At 37.3% G+C, this 17914-nt stretch overlaps 1 protein-coding gene across 1 annotated transcript in view; it reads left to right on the top strand.

The window, feature by feature from the left end:
* Positions 1–17914, top strand: part of PDE11A (phosphodiesterase 11A) — a 247652-nt gene that overhangs the window by 217902 nt on the left and 11836 nt on the right. Inside the window, exons 16-18 of the mRNA XM_072419100.1 lie at positions 6927–7004; positions 8647–8716; positions 12929–13012. Of these exons, the coding sequence (XP_072275201.1) occupies positions 6927–7004; positions 8647–8716; positions 12929–13012 (232 nt within the window). The remainder of the gene's footprint in view (positions 1–6926; positions 7005–8646; positions 8717–12928; positions 13013–17914) is intronic.

Genomic DNA, 17914 nt, shown 5'->3' with positions numbered 1-17914 from the left:
ACAAGAAAGTTACAGTGTTTCTGTCTAATCTTTGGGGAACAAGAGATTGAGAAAATGCATTGTCCTGTTTGTAGCAGAATTACATCCCAGCCTGTGCAAAAATACCTAAATACTTTTTTTTTATTTTATTATTAATATTTTTAATATTATTATTATTATTATTATTATTATTATTATTATTATTATTAATAGAGCTTTTTTTGCAAAATGACACAGTTGCTGTACATTATAACATGTCAGGAGTTTGTTCATACAAGTTGGTTTCTGATACACTTTCAATGTAACAATTGCACTTTTCACTGTTTTATGTTTTACATGTGATAACATCTGGCATTACTGAGGCTGGCATGTTTCTGGTGGCTCTAATACCAGCCAACATTTTCGAAGGATCTCATCAGGAAAGTTTTCAGAAGTGACCCAACAGTTTATGCTATCCAAGTCAATACTTTACCTATCACCACCATGTTTCTTTGTACTAAGCCCTGCTCCCAGTACTGAGCCCCACTTCTGGTCATCTTGGCCATGCATGCCCTATACCAGTGTGGTGAAGATTCTGGAAGTGGTAAACACAGACCCTTCAATCTATTTGTGCCAGGAGATGAGAATGTTGTCATATGCCTTCACTTAAGGTCACCACCAAAAACGAAATCCTTACCTTGCGCTATTACTAGAACGGCTCTGATATGTTGTACATTGTTTTTTATGAGGAAGAACACTTTATATAATCTAATCCTTCTCATGTTCCAGAGGGTTCAGACCCTACAGAGCAGAAATGGGATGCAGAGATGCTTTCAGGCAGCTTTTCTGATACATTATCACTTTGCTTTTTTCTGAGCCTCAGTGAGATGGTGGTTTGCATTGTGATCAGGCACAATGCCCGCTAGACAGATGGGCATAAGCACAGGCAGCCAGCAGCCCATTTATGCGTGAATGTTAAGGGCAAGATTCCCAGCTACATGAATCCTAATGGCTCCCCATTGTGTTTACAAGCCTATGGTTCAGGAAAAATGCCATCACTGAAATTCATTCCCAGTCTTGTTAACTGTTTAAGAAGGAATATAAATTTCAGAGCTGCAGGATAGAGATTGGATGGCTTGGTGTTACGACAACCTTATATCCCGTAGCTACATACAAATTTAAATCTGCAGTTATGCATTATTAAGATATCAGGCACAATGATTAATATGGACAATTCTTGTAATTTGTTGCAATAGTTTTAAGGCAGGGTAAATTTGATTGGTCTTTATACTTTTCTGTAAACTTTGGTTCATTGCTATACCAAGTTAAATCAGAACTCAAAAAAAGTCACAAGGAGGTTTAAGCAGAAGATATGCAAAGCCTATTTTGCAAAAAAAAACTTTTCCTCTGCTTTGTGTTTTTTGCTTACACTGTATGATGCATGGGACACACAATGTAGTACCTAGTTCTATTTGAGACACAGCTGAATAAATCTAGATCTTGGGACAATGATCAGTGGCTGCCCAATGGCCGAAGAGGGCAGCAGCAGAAAATTTGGGGACTTTAGGGATATTCAGTAGTGACTGGTTCCTCGACCTGTCATGGTAAGTGTGTGCCATAACCAGCAAGTATGCTGTGCACAATCATTGCAGGAGTTAATCCCGCTTTAAGCATTGTTATATTGGAAATATCAAAGTCTTCTTGGTGCTACAGAGTGTTAAACAGCTTAAAGGGTATCTTCCCATCTTGCTAGTAGTTGTTGTGGAAAAATCCAATGTAATCATTCCAGTTATAAATAGCCAAAAAGGACAATCCTATCCATAGACCTTAAAGTCAAAGAGGTGGGAGAACTTAGTATACAAAAAGCAAGGGACACAATTGAGGTGAAAGGTGTACTTTTGTCTATGGCACAGGATTTACAAAGTGGACAAGGTTTGAAGACAGCTGGTGAACGGCACATGACATCAGATGGCGATAATATATGTTTAGAAAATGTTTTTTTTGGAACCAGTGATGCAATTCATAGAGACTTGTAGCTTGGATACATGTTTTTGGGAAGGGTTTAATTATATTTGAATGTTATTTGTTCTGTGGATACACAAACACAAAAGATATACATCAACTGTACCCATTATTTCATACACAAAACACAAGCAATATATGTCAACCATGACTTCAATACTATTCAGGGCCCATAGATAAAATACCCCCACAGTGGCTCATACCTCCCCTTAGACCAGGCATGGGCAAATTACGTCCTGCAGGCCGTATACAGACCAATAGGGATGTTTCTCTGGCCCTTTGGGTGGTCTGCGGCTCTGGCCGGTGCCACCCCAAGCAGGGTCAGGACAAGGACCCCGCAGGGGGGGGCCCCACCGGCCAGAGCCACGGAACGTGTCCCCCAGATCTAAGCCTGCGATGGGAGAACGGGTGGGTTGTGTGCAGTGACACAGCCCGCCCACTCTCCTATCATAAGCTCAGAGCCCGCGATGGGAGAGTGGGCGTGGTTATGCCATCATGACCTCATGTTCAGTGGCGTCATGTTGGCATAACCCCACCCACTCTCCCATCTGCCCCGCCCCTCTGTCAAATTTTATTTCAGATTGTGGCCCCTGACTAAAAAAGTTTTCCCACCCCTGTCTTAAACTATCCTTTCTCAACCAGGGTTCCTCCAGAAATTGGCAGGGGTTCCTTGAGCTTTGGCTGATTGACCTTCCTTAAGATGGTACCTGCATAGTTCTGGTTCATTTTTGTTCCCATTGTTTGATTACAGCAGGGGTTCCTTATTAATTTTGGGGTTTCTCAGGGGTAAAATGGATAAGAAAACTGCCTTAGACACTTAATACACTGATTCTTTTATTGAAACTCATGCATCCCCCTGGGCACTCTCAAAAACTCGTCTTTAGGACATTTGTCAGATTGCCATTTTTATTGTGTGCCTTTAATGTGTGAATGGTTTCCATTGTTTCTTGAAAAAACAGTGAAAGTCCATATTTATAGTAAATTTGCCTGCAGGAGGAATCTTCAAGTCACCTATAATTTTCATTCTGATTAGAGAAACTCTTTAACACATATAGAAATATTTCTCCAAAACTCAGGTTTTCATTGACAAAGTAATGAGCTGTAGGCGGGTTTATATTTTCTTTCCGTGTTCTTGTTTACATGGCTAGACACAAGGCACAGGAGACGTACTTTGTGCCACCAGATTAGTCATTTTTGTATGGAGTGAGAGTGTTCTGAGGCTGCTTGCAATTTGGTACAAATGAGCCATGCTCATTTTAAATGTCAGGGGCTGCCAGATGGGCCTGACAAATGTGATCTGTGCACAGGTTCAGTGGCTACAGTGTAAACTAGCTTGCAAATGAGAAAGGTTTTTCAAGATCTCTTAAAGATGAAGTTCCTTAAAAAACATACAACATGACCATTTGATCCTAAGACCACAGATTTATCATCATATATAGACACTCCTTGCCTTCCATCCCCTATATGTACATGTAAAATAAGCCAGCGACTTGATGTCTGGAACCAATGAAACGCAGACACAAGCAAATTCCCTTTGAAGGTAGTGGATTTGACATGGAGGGAAAACTGGCTGACTCCCAAAAATTGGCCAGCCGTGACAACTATTTACATGATTGTTTGGTTTTGTATTTCCCCCTCAAATGTATCCATATATGAACACACAAAATCCACTTAGCTCATGATATTCATTGTACTTTATCAATATAAATGGTCATTTTGGCACTGAATTAATTAGAAAATGCTTTCTAAGTATGGTTCAGTGCACCTGAGTAGAAATGTTTTCAAATGTATAAAATAGTATTTCTAAAGCCAAAACTTTTCCTTTTAAATTGTGAATAAAGTAGGGGAAAAGAAACTGTTGTCATTTTTAATTTTTCTTAAAATTATAATGTATCATTAGGGAGATTTCCTTAACAGGAAGTGAGAGTGAAGTGACTTTTCCAATGTAAGAGATATCATTTCTTAATTTAGCCATATACTGGCCATTGGGTACACAATTAGGTGAATGATCAATATATCCTAGATTGCAATCATTACTTGGATTAAGAACTCGTTGACCAGTCTGGACAAACACTGCAAACTACACCCCCCCCCCCTCACTCCAATATGTTCATGTAAATCAGTGGACAACATCTCTCTAACAACCAACAGCCAACGCTTCCCGCTGTTTACTATAACAAAAAGAGATGTAGAAAACAGTTCTTATGTGCTTCTGGTTATTAGGAAATGCTTCCAATGTCTTACATTGGCCTGTTACAGTGAGCTGTTGCTGACTATCCAACTATAAAGGTCAATCAGCAACAGCTCAAGGAACTGTAGCAACCTCTACAGCAATCCTGGGGATCCATGGAACTCTGGTTGAGACTGACTGATGATGAGGCTTCGGACTAACATTCATCTCAAGCAAAAAAAAAAAAACTGTCTTCCCAATTTTGTTTAGTTATCCCTCCTTCCAATTCAATCAAAACAACCAACCAACAGGAAAGACCATTGTTGACCACTGTTGATTGTTAACGGGAAGAACACAGACGGATGCCTCATGCTCATTGCACAGCTAAAATGTCTGACAAGACGTTTAGCTATTTGCACTTATCAATCAGGTATAACAAAATGTTTCAAGTGGAACATTAGGCACAACAAAATGGAGCAAGTAAGAAAAGTTCAAACCTGTTAAGGTTTACATACAATTGAAATAGTACGATACTGTGTAACATTGAATCAAGCAGAATAGTCAATCTAGAAAACTCACAAGTTGTATCAAGCTAGACTTGGCTGAAATGGTCCCTTTTTAATTACACCACTAGTGATTGTAAATCATTAGTTTTAAACACCACTTGCAATTAACAACCCCATACGTCATTCTGTGCCCTTTCCGTTCTATTATTAGACTTGCACATTATCACCAATGGAATACTAAGGGCCAGGTGATATAAAAGTGCAAATGACAAATTGCCTTTGCTTTGTAAAAGTTCAGATAATTGATTTTGTAAAAGAGGCACCACAAAAGTTCAAATGAGTCCATTGAATCCCTGAGTCTTGTGATTAATGGAATATAAAATACGGTGGTTTAGATTTAATACTATGTGAATGTTTCTGCTCTGTGTACAAATAGCTTTGGCGTTTTTTATTTGTTGTTTTTCTGTACGTGTGAAGGTGGATTTTTATTTTTGGCATAAAGAAGATTCTTTGAAACAACCTTTATTCCATTGAATCTGAAATACTAAATCACAGATACATTTTTTTAATTTTCCACCATTTCTTCTAGTGATTCTTTCATGTGCTTATGTTTTCTTGCTGATCAAAATAGCCATTGTAATTGGGACACTTCTGACAACATTTTTAAATATCTGTTTATGATTACTTAGGTAGATAACGTTAGATAACAACAGTGCGCTGATAGGGACATTCACCATTTCAGTTTGTTCTGGTAACTTGGCAAGGTTTAAACAATTCTTTAATTCATCCAAAAATAAGTCGGTGGATGTGCTTTCCCAAGAAATGTCAATTAATGCATTCCAGAGAGACCAGAAAAACACAAGAAATAGCCAACAGTGTCCTTCCTTATACATTGTTGGCTGAACCGGGCCTGGAAATGGTACTAAAAGCTAAGCAATGCTAATGCACAATAAGCATTGCACCAAGTGACAAGAAATGTCATCGATGGCTTGTTCCAGGACTCTTTTATCGTTTGTTAGAGTTATTTAAAAAGTTTAATGCCCATAGTCTGTATGTATGAGTATGGAATTTGCCATTCGTAACCTTCAACTAAAATTGTTAGGTACTTTGCAATGCTAGGATTTGAAGTATACTTTTATTTGTGCTATTCATATTTTGAGTGCGTGAAAATGTCAGAAACCATGATATCCTTCTTTACTCATCCTATGTCAGGGACTCATAGGTTTAAAGCCAGGCAACTAACTTTTTGAAAGAGATGATAGCAATGATAGCCATAGACGTATTTCACCCATAAAAGATTTCTGGCAAAAATGATACCACCACCAAAAAAATTAGGTTAAAGTGGACTTTTCATGGGACATAAATGTCTTTTTTCCCCCTTTATAAGAAGTGTTACCTTTGTTTAAAAACAATAAGCTTATAGCTGTGACCTCCTCTTAGCTTCTCCTCGTTTTCCACTTTTCTTGCCTAGGAAAGGATAGCATAGACATCTTTCTACTGCAGGAAATCGATGTAGCCTATTCCAGGATGCAATAGTTTACTTTTCAAATTTTTAATATTTGGCTACCAGCGCTGTAGAAGAGATAAAATAACAGATAAGATTGTAGGGGCAGCTCAAAGAATCTGGAAAAGACAAATGTCTTCCAGCAACAGAAAGGCAAAAATGGGGATGTGAAACAGCCTGAGAATTAAAACTTAAAAGAGGACAACACTGCATATGATGGACTTGTAAGTATGTCTATCCTTTATAATATGGAGGGACATTTATCAAAGCACTTTGGGATCAAGTTCCTCTTGAAGTCATTGTATCCTTGCTTCTCTGACTAAATGTGGAATTGAGATTAATGTAAATCTGTCTACCAAATAATAGTGACCAAAATAAAGTTTTACATTAAAAGGCCCTTTAAAAAAATGGTAAAGACCTCATTACGTCACTTTGTGCAAGCAAGAACCAATTTTTCTCCAATGGCCAGAACTGTCTATGTATTACTGCCAGTGGTATCTAATGAATGTTCTAAAGTAAGTAGCGAATGTGTTAAAAGGTCTTTGCTGCTACATCTTCCTCTGTAGGATAACATTTTTTTTCTGGGGACCTCCATTGGGAGGGCAGTATGTTACTCTGAACCCAGACTCTGATCCATCTTGATAAATTGTCATGATAACATTGTCAGCTACAAGTGGCAAACAAATCTCATAACATCACATCCTATAAAAATCTCTATTTTTACATCTCTGTTCCCATTAACCTTCCCATGTTCTATGTTTTGCAGGAGACGAAATGAGTTTTTCGAACTGGTCAGTAAAGGAGACTACAACTGGAATGTTAAAAATCACAGAGATATATTTAGGTAAAAAGAAGAAACAAGGATTGATGTTGTGTTTGTCTGGGTTGTCCTGGTTTAGAATGTACCAAACAAAAAACATGTTAATCTATTGCATTTATGTTGAATTATATGCTGCAGGTCATTTATTTAAACAAGAACACGAGCAGACCAAACTGAGAAAAGGGTTTCTTTTACTGAAAAGCATTTAACAGAGCTATAAGTAGCTAATGATATATCTAAATCTTACATTTGACCCTGTCCCCAAGCTTCCAGACCAAACTCTATTGGTTAATAAAGCCACCAATTACATTTGGTGCTTTACTTATATATCATACCATACCTCTTCATATGAATGTTACAGTATTGTTACATCCAGAAGTTTTAATATTGTTACATCCAGAAGTTTTAATATTGTTACATCCAGAAGATCTACTTAAAAATAAATATTTATAAATCAATATACAATACTGCTTCATTTTTACATAAAGAAGAATGTTTACAGAACCTTTAGCTATGTTGAAATAATACTTCAAAGCAGTGTTTCTCAACTAGGGTTCCTCCAGAAGTAGCTAGGGGTTTCCTTGAGCAGTGGGCAATGTATGCTTCTTAGCTCAGTTTAACTGATACCAATGATTTTTTGGCTTTCTGCCTTCAAACTGACCTCCTTCCCATGTTAAAAATATCAGGAAATATTCCCTTAAAGTCCATAAAAAGCTTAAACCATTTTATTGCATATTAGATACAGTGGAGAAATGTTGTCAGTTTTTGACATTTGTATTTTTTGGAGATATTTCAATTCACATCCTGTACTATGGATAAAACAAGATGTTTATAAAACTGAGCTACAGAGTAAGGTAAATCGCTTTTTAGTTATCTCCTCTAAAATCTAAAAGTGTCTCAATCTAAAATGATTGGACTTTCAGCCATGGTGTCCCCAGAACAAAAAGAAAAATCTACCTTGTTGGGACACAGACACCAACAGAGCTTACAAACCTTCCACACTGTATTTAAACTAGAGAAATATTTAGGCGTATCTTTATATACTGGATTATATTTTTATATATGGAGTTCCATCACACATAGGACACACGGTACACTCATCACCTGAGATATTGCCGGTATTTCTGAGGTATTGCGTTAACTACATACAGGACAGTAATAAGGTCACTGGTGCCTCTGTTCACTTGCCTTCATGTAATATAGGTATTATATTTTAGAAGGCAGTTTGCCCAACCTCAGCCAACATGTGTTTAACTTGTATATAACAAGCAGTGGTAAAGGAGGAAAGGACCAATTAATACAAGGACTGGGGGTGCTTGAGTTTTGTTTAAAGCTATACCTGCCCTTTATGTAAACTGCAAAAATCCCAGCAGGAAACATTTATTTATATTCATAATTACATATTGACCTGGAGAGAAATAAATAAAACGTCAATGTAGATTTAGAGTTAGGGAACATCTGTATAACGCAAAACATAATTTATCAATTTTATTATTATAAATGGGCATTATTTTTCCACATTGGAATTCACACTAACACCACTGACTGCAGGAAGAGGTATAGAAGACACCATATGGATGTAATGATATATAACATCGCTGTGGGTGAAGGACACTAGCTAAGTATGTTTGCAGTATGTTTGTTTTGATCCCCTTCTTTCTTTCAGATCAATGCTAATGACAGCATGTGACCTTGGAGCTGCAACCAAACCGTGGGAGATCTCAAGACAGGCAAGAGTTGATTTATTACTCGATAGGGGAGGAACTTGCTGATGGGACAATGTTATAATAGGATATGACTTACAAAAATCCGCCATAAAAATGTAACCTCTCTGATAGACACAACAGTGTATTATATACCTCTGTATCTTTATTCTTCATTTTCCTTAAATATAATTGTATGGTTTGAAGTTTAATACATGCCTATTGTGCAGGAAAATATTTTTTTTTCCATTTGAGTGTTCTGTGCATAATGCTGATAGGACAGTCCCTGATCACATGACAGGTCTAGAATGTCCTCTTCTGTTTTTTTTTTTTATTTAGTTTTTTTATTACCTCATTTAAAATGGGCTTTGCATCCTTTCAAGTTCTGAAGCATGAAAAGCTCAAAGCCAGTGTTTCTCAACCAGCATTTCATGGAATCTTCGAGTTCCTCCAAAGGTTGCTAGGGGTTTCCTGAGCAATGAGCAATTTGTGCCTTTCTGGTCAGTTTAACAGGTACAAATGATCTTTTTGTCTATCTGTAAGGGTGACAGTCTTCCCACTGGACAGCAATGTACACATACTAGTGGCCAACATTGCAACTCTCTTGGGCACACTTGGTAATAAGATGGTTTTGTTTGTTGTGACCAGGTATAATATTTATTGTCTCAATTAGGGGCCTTATGTTGGCCACTTTACCCAGGCTTTAAAGTGGACTGTGATAAGGATTTAAGAAGAAGATATGTTAACCATGGTGTATGAATGCACAGGACCAGACCACAGCTGGTTTAAGCAGCACCCTATGAATTTGATTTTATTTTTGAATTAACTTCATATACAGATATAGAATATATAGTGCCTCACCTGCAGTTGGCTATAGGTAATGAATAGTGGTGATAGTGAGTGCTTCAGTACTGCCCCTGTTAAATGGTGAAACACTGGTTTATTATAAACCAGCAAAGTGGTTGGGGCTGCCATGTGGCTGGCAAAAAGCCAACCACCAGGAACTAACCGCTGTTCCCACTGACCATCTATACTTCACTCACATAGCTCTCCCGACAATCCTTCAATATAACAATTATGGTGTGTCTTCCAGAAATTGATTGAATAAATAACCCATTAACAATTGTATTCATTTAAAGGGGATGACAAATATGGTGCCAAATCCTATAAGACCTGACCCAATTGATCCCTCTTATATTGTATTAAGAAATATTTTTTCAAGTGATCAAAACAATCATATATTCACATATAGTGGATTGTTTCATTATGCTTTCTTCATCTCAATATTTTTACATCATTAGTCAGAATTGCTTTCATCCCTGCCACAGACCTGTTTTTACAATTTTTCAATATTTGTTACATTTCTTCTTATAAAGAAATAATGCTAAATGTGTCACTTTGGCACAGATGGCCCAAAGCTGTATTGTTGTCCTCCTGAATGTATTATTTATAAATGGTTCTGAAATGTTTCTTGTTCATGGGTTGTTGGGGAGTTCTTTTACATGAACGGTGCAGTATGCTTCCTATATATTTCTGTATGAGAATGGGAAAGAAAATTGGGTTTGTAATTCCTTCTATTGTGAGCTTTACCATCTTTCATTCAACTCGTATGGCTGCCCGTGGAGCTACCTCAGGCTCTGTCACATACTGACAATGATGAATCAGTTCCTGCATAGTTTTTAAATTTGAGGTCTTTCCACTCATTCAGTCAAATGTCTTCATTGGCCATCACATCCTGAGGGTAATATGAATGAATACAAAGAATACTGATTAGCAGCAGGAGCTGGAGCTGGAACAATGGAACCCAGACAAGTGTATTTATATATTCAGCATAGAGTTGGAATAAAACCTTTAGTAAAAATGCTTTGTAAAAACAGGAAAATGGAAATGTGAGCCAATGCCCATGGCAACCTGTCATACTCCATGTCATACTATTACTAAAATAAAATTTTATTTAAAGCATTTATTTTAAAGGAATAGAGCAATCTGAACACTTTCCACAAGAAACATTTGTTTATTTTTATTGAATAAACAGTTTCTTTAGTGCATTAGATTTCTGAAATATTAAATTTCTTTGTTTAATTGATCATTCCATTTTACAGTTGTATTATTAGTATGTGTGGTAATGGATTTGTGCATTGCCAACATAGGCCATAGTGTAGGGTAATGGTGATGCAAGGGACAGCACATAGCCACCCATGGAAAACACATTTTCGCATGTAATAAAATCCGCCAGGATGGCCGTTCAGATGATGGACGACGAGTGATGTACACAGGCAAGATTCTCGTCCAATGTCAGCCCTGAGCCGATTACACTGGGGAATGCATTTTTTGCTGAGTTAGATATTGTTTCTGTACTAATTTTTGGGTGGTGGATCCAGAAATAACCCTAGTTTTTACGATACAGGGTACCCTCCATTGTTGTCAAAAAACATACAAATTTTACATACAGTAAAAAAATAATGAAATAATACCTTAAATGTACTTTTTTAAAATTTCTTTTGTTCATACAAAGGATTTATTGACATTTTATGACTCTATGACATTTTTTTTTACAGTAAAACATTTGAAATTTAATCGGGTAAGGAGTTAAGTTAAACATTTACACTTATAGATTTCCTGGAGTGTTCAGTGTTGGGACAATCACTCCAGGTGCTCCAACAATAGTCAGCCATCATATGTACATCCCATCTACCCTAATACCGTCCAATATCTTTAAATCTTGTTGGAATCATTCACCTTGCTCATCACTGACTGCACCAAGGTTTTCCGGGTAGAAGATGGCTGTGCAGAAAATGCACATTGAGGCTCATATTGCAACCAGGCATTTTGTAGCTCTCCCAAGAGTTTCTGGACAATTTCTGTGTGATTATTTGCTTGTGTGTTTCCAAGAAAGTCATTGACAATGGTTTTGAATGATAACCAAGCATTCTTTTCGACTTCTGACATTGTTCCGATGAAATGTTCATCTTTGATGAGCTGCCGATTCTGTGGACCATCAAACACAGCGGCCTTTATTTTTTCAAATGACAGGCTAGGAAATGCCAAAATGAGGTACTGGAAACAGTCTCCTTCAGTTGGCAAAGCTTTAACAAACTGCTTCATCAGATCCAGTTTCATGTGCAGACTCATGAGGCAGAAATATATTATTCTTTCTATCAACAAATGGCTCATGTAGAATGTAGAATATTTGGATCACCTGGTTTTAGGGCAGATCTTGGAGGCCGATTCCTTTTCACCAATGCCTCTCAGAAGCTCTGCTGTCCCACATGCACAGATAACAGGGATACTTGGTGTATCCGCGTTGCTGACCAACAAGGAAGCATACCATTTTAAGGTCAACACAGATGACCCAATTGTGTTGGTGATATTGCAACAATTCAATGACTCTCTTTATGTCTGTATATTCTTCACAAAGAGAAGCTGAATGGCCAATTGGGACTGACCCAAATATATTGCCATTGTGAAGGAGGACACACTTTAAGCTCCACTTTGAGCTATCAATGAATAGTTGCCATTCAGTTGAGTTATAGGGCCTTATTTATGAAAGCTCTCCAAGGCTGGAGAGAATATACTTTCACCAGTGAAGCTGGGTGATCCAGCAAACCTATAGTAGAGAAAAAAAAACTGACATGATAGAAGAAAAATAACTGCACTTTCAAAATCAGCATACCTATTTTAGTGTAAACAAGCTAAAAAATTGAAGTCAACAAAAAATGTGTTCAAAATTGTTCCCCAGTGTTATCGGACGAGAACCACTGAACTTGTGTACCTAGCCCTAATCTTCAAGTTTTTTTAGTTTTGAATTTAATAAGGCTTTAACACACCAGTTGAATTTACTTACATATGTTATATTACCATTTGGTATATTAAGTGGAACAGCAAATTGACAAAGTTTCTTTTCACATTGAGGACTTGCAATCTGTGTTTTCTATAATACTCCTTCATTCTCGTGACTGAACATTTTAAACAAAATATACTCACTGTTTAATTTCTAAAAACAGTCTAAAATATTTAACTGAATGATATATATGATGCATGCAATATACATGCTTTAAGGGCTGTAAACAATGGATCAGACATTCCCTCAAACATTCCCTTGTGGGAATCCTCTAGTGTTTTTCAATAGCAGTAATAATTTCCAACCAGGGAGTGTTTGAAGAAATGTCAGATTCCCTGTTTTATACATAGAGCCCTCAGAGCTGTCCAACAAATCCATAATCAAGTGAATTTTTTCCCCAACAGGCCATTTTTGACCGCAATAGGAAAGATGAACTTCCCAGGTTGCAGTTAGAATGGATTGACAACATTTGTTTCCCTTTGTATGAGGTAAGACTACTGTTAATTTCTGCTTACCAGATGTGTATGTTTAAAGTCTCTATTATATCTCTTTCTTTTGTTATTTAGCTAAAAGTTAAAGTGTTATTTTACCTGTGTACAGCAATAAAATGTCACTGCCTTCATTTTGGACATGTACCTATTCCCATCATGTTACCTTTTGGTATTGAAAGCCCTATATTATTGTATTTAGCGATGGGTTTTAGCACACTGTAACAAGCAGAATGTTTCAAACTATCCTACACCTCACAGCTAAGTGTAATAGTTAGCCCCGAGCCTGAAACCCTAACACCCAACCAACTCTTTAGGTGAACTTGTACCTAGACTACGGATACTAAAGTACTTATATATTCTGAATATACTATAAAAGCACCTAAAACAAGAGTATTTCATTATTCATTAATAAAAATGTACAACAGAGGGTGCTCAGTTTTTATTTTTTGTAGGAGCAGAATTTGTTGACTGACAGCTTTCTCATATAAACAATCAGCAGGTTTTTCTAAGCTAACCAATTAAGGGCCATGTCAGACCAATTTATATATATATATATATATATATATATGTATAGCAGTATTCTTCCACAGGCTGAACTGTTGTTCCCAACTGCTCCTATATAAGTGAATGTTGTGCACACGGTTGTGGTGAAACGGGCTGCAGGTCCACAAATGGACAAGTCACTGTTTGCCAAAGTGTGCTTGGTAAAACCAGACTGAAAACCTAACACCTAACCCAATTAAAACCAGGCAATGGAAACTAGCCAAATTTGACATATGTAGAATGTGCCAGTGTTTCTACACTGGCACATTCCAAATTTGACCAGCAAGTACTTTCTAACTCCAGATTTCTATTCTGATAGAAATCTATATCATCCATTAATATGGCTTTCTCTGCTTCCAAAGTCATATTGTGGCTTGGTTTGATTTATATCCGTTAACTACTTGCAGTTAATGTAGAAAGCGTTTGTGTTAGTTGCTGAGAGGGCAGAACATAGGGCAAGACAGACAGGGGATCACTTATGCCCACATTCTGAGAGGAGGCGAGTTTGAGTGCTGCTTGTCGCTCGTCAGTCAGCCTCTACCAGGATTTCCTCCGGGGATGTAATGATGTCAGCGCCTCTTCTCTGTTGCAGTCTCTCCACCATGCTGTGCAGCTATTAGCTTGATGCTCAACTAAAGGGAAAACACAGCAGCAGACATTGAAGTCAGTGCTGTTAATGCCTTAAGGAAAATTGGAAAGCTGATGTCATGTTATCAAGCTGTGTAATTTCTCCTTCATAAAAAGTTGTGTTCCTTTTTTTATTCCTTATACTGTATCTTCACATCTACATGCTGCTTTCCCTCATTAGGAAGCCACAAGTGTATCCCCTAGAAGTTGCTTTCAAGTACAGTATCTGGTTTGAACTAAGACATATAGAACAAATGATCATTTCTGTTTAAAAAGTTTGCTTTGATGTTCTTTGCAACATATGTATTTCTTAGTTAACCTGCCAGTATATATTTTGGGGAGGATCAAATACAGTTAAACACGTCAATCAGCATTTGTATAACTATTGGGGAGCAATGTAGAGTCTGGAGAATATATTCTTCATTATGGGTGACAAGAAAGATGCTCGTCAGGTCCTTTACACTTCTATGTATAGTACTAGTACATATAGAAAACTCTATACAAACTATAGGCATAATAAATGCTGCATTTTTAACTTATGGGTAAATATTTGTGATTGGCTTATGCCCAAATACAGGAGATAAAAAGCCCTTTTTATGGACATTTTACTCACAGACTTTACAGGCACCTTTCATTAGGTTATGAGAATAGTTCCTGCAGGGAGCCTGTTTGAATGACTATTCTCCACTCCCGCCTGTGATCGGTGGGGGCAAGGGATCTCTCTGCATATAAAACTATTCTCCATGCACTATGGCTTATAACTGTCAATGGCCCACGAGATGGACTATAAAATCGTCATGCATCTAAGCTTAAATCTGCCTTTTGCATGAATGTAGACAAAGATAAAAGCAAGACAAACAAAAAAATAAACACAAACTGTATGAGCAGGTAAAGGAATCACAAACCCCTCCAGGACAAAAAGAAGAGTATGGAAGTTTCAAGTGCTAATATTTTTGATAAAAAATTGATTATATTATGGAAGAAGAATGAGAGGGAACCTAAAGGGGCCCCAAAAGCTTCCGTCTCTAATAATATATCCAGTAAAAAAATGTCACCTAAACTCAGAGCTTTCTTCATAATTAATGGCTAACACAAGACTGTGCTACTAAAGTGTTCCTAAAAATGCAAGCTGTTGGATTGTCATCCCTACTCTTGCTTTATCACTTAGGATGTCAACAAAAATAAGTACACAGAATAAATGTCCTTAAACTTTACTTACCGCATTCATTTTCTAGGTCAATATCTGCATACAATTATTCAGTATTTATATAGCGCCAACAAATTATGCAGTGCTTTACAAAGTCCATACTCATGTCACTGGCTGTCCCTCAAAAGGGCTCACAATCTAATGTCCCTACCAATATTATTAATAATTAACAATATTTATATAGCGCCAACATATTACACAGCATTGTACATTAAATAGGGGTTGCACATGACAGACAGATACAGACACAGTGACACAGGAGATAGAGAGGGCCCTGCCCCAATAAGCTTACAATCTAAGAGTCAAGCACAGTCATATGTCATTACCACAGTCCAAGGTCAATTTGGGGGTAAGCCAATTTAAGCGGAACTAAACTGAAAATAAAAAAAAAAAAAATCACACTTACTAAAAATTGAGCTGATCCCCAGATTGCTCTAGAGAAGTGCGCTCCTCGACTGCGCATGCGTGAGATCGGCATCTCTTTCCCCTCAATGTAGCAAAATGCCCCCAATCTCGCTCATGCGTGAAAGAGCAACCAGAAACCTCCCAAAATGCGTGACATATTTATTCCAGGAGGCTCTGTGCTGGCATTCAGTCTTGATCGCCACAGCTATTAAAATAGAATGATAGAATGTAAAACCCTTTTTTTTAAAAAAAAAAAAAAAGGGTGTTGCAATAAAAAAAAAATGTCTACCCTTTTATGTGAAGTAAAAATTTTATTTTAAGTCTTCTTTCACCTAACTGCATGCTTTTGGAATGTAGGAGGAAAGTGGAGTACTTGGAGGAAACCCACACAAACATGGGGGTAACCTGCAAACTCCATGCAGATAGTGCCTTGGCCGAGAGTCGTACCTCGGACCTAGTGATGCAAAGTCCAGAGTGCTAATCTCTGAACCACTATGCTGCCAACTAGTGAATGGTAACTAGGGCTTAAAAATAAACATTTCATGGTACAAAGCTAAAAATGCAGCAGGTCACAGAAAACAGTTTTTTTAAATTTCTAGTCAAAAAATCAAATTGTTAGCATTACTCTTCCTGGTCCCAAGATGCCTAGACAGCGTTCTGTTTTTTCAGGTGCAACTTTGGATATTAATATCTTTGGACTTTTACCCATAACCTGTCCAGCAATCCTTATATCACTTTACAGGAAAGGACCTTTTAAAAGCTACAACCCTTGATGTCCCCAGTCCAATTTTCCTGATATTTGCACTATAAATGTTTGAATAATCCAGCAAAGAGGAGTTAAAAGGCCACTCACATCTAAACTGTTTAGGTTGACAGTTGTTTATATCTCTGTTACCCTTATCATTGAAATATCTGCTACAGGGTTCTATACAGTGTGAAGGATTACCGAGAGGCATGAGGACTTGTAATGGATAGTGAGCTAACAAGAATATTTTTTCTTTCCTCTATTAACCAATCTGCAAACCGCAGAGCTGTAATTAAAACTTGAACTTTCTATTCCTTTCCATTCCATTCCGTTCATGAAGTTTATATAAATTATATATTGGGCTGTATGAATTTAGGCTTACCAAAAGCAACGTACAAGTAGTAATAATTGCAGCCTTTGTATTTCCCCTTAAACCTATTTTTATATGCAGTTACACATACTCTTGTTCCTACAATCTTCTGGCTGGTTCATGGAAGAGACATGTCTTTTCACTTATCCTCCTGCAGATGCAACAGGCGATTTTACTTCCGGGCAGAGTCTGACCAGTAGTGTGAGCTCAGGCTGGAACAATAATATACCGCTAGAGGGTATGTCCATGACAGCCCGGGTTCCTAAGAAGTGAGCATTATTAAACCCATTGGACCCCCACTTCTGTATCAGAAAGCAGTGAGTCTAAAGAGAACAGGCCAAGGGAGCACATAAGTTTCACAAAATCTGCATCTGGGCTATTTTTAGACATCAAGAACAAATATTAAATTAAACTTTATAAAATAAACAGGAATAAAAACCTGAATTAGGCTGGCACCACGCTATACTCCTCTCTGAATGTCATAAAGAGAACAAGCTAATATTCTGCAGAGAAAGGATGTATCCAATGTCATGCAATGAAAATGACACAAACTGAGATGCACATGAGAACAGATAAAATGAATAACAATTCCGACAAGTTAAGATTGAAAAGACAGCAAAGAAAACAGACTGGAAGACACATTGAAAAGATGATGAATGGATGACTATATTGCCTTTCTATTTTCAGAAAAGACAAATAGCAAAATATACTGCATCAGAAAGGAAGTAAAAACAATGATGGATGAAGCACTTCAGCTTCAAAGGAGACTTAAACATATTACAATCCTTTGGCAATTGTGGCTATGGCCAGGTAAATCAGGAAAGAGTAGCTCTGGATATGAGATTAATACCAGTGGAAAAGATTTCTTAAGAGCTTTTACTAACCCAAGAGAAAGCCATTGATTGCTGTTCAATATAAATAGTGAGGGGAATAGGCTCTGGCAGCATGCGTATCAAGACAAAAATATAGGACCACTTGTGAAATGTAAATGTCATTTCGGTA

This window comes from Pyxicephalus adspersus, chromosome 7, assembly GCF_032062135.1.
Source record: "Pyxicephalus adspersus chromosome 7, UCB_Pads_2.0, whole genome shotgun sequence".
Taxonomy (NCBI): domain Eukaryota; kingdom Metazoa; phylum Chordata; class Amphibia; order Anura; family Pyxicephalidae; genus Pyxicephalus; species Pyxicephalus adspersus.
This window is presented reverse-complemented; position numbering and strand designations above follow the sequence as displayed.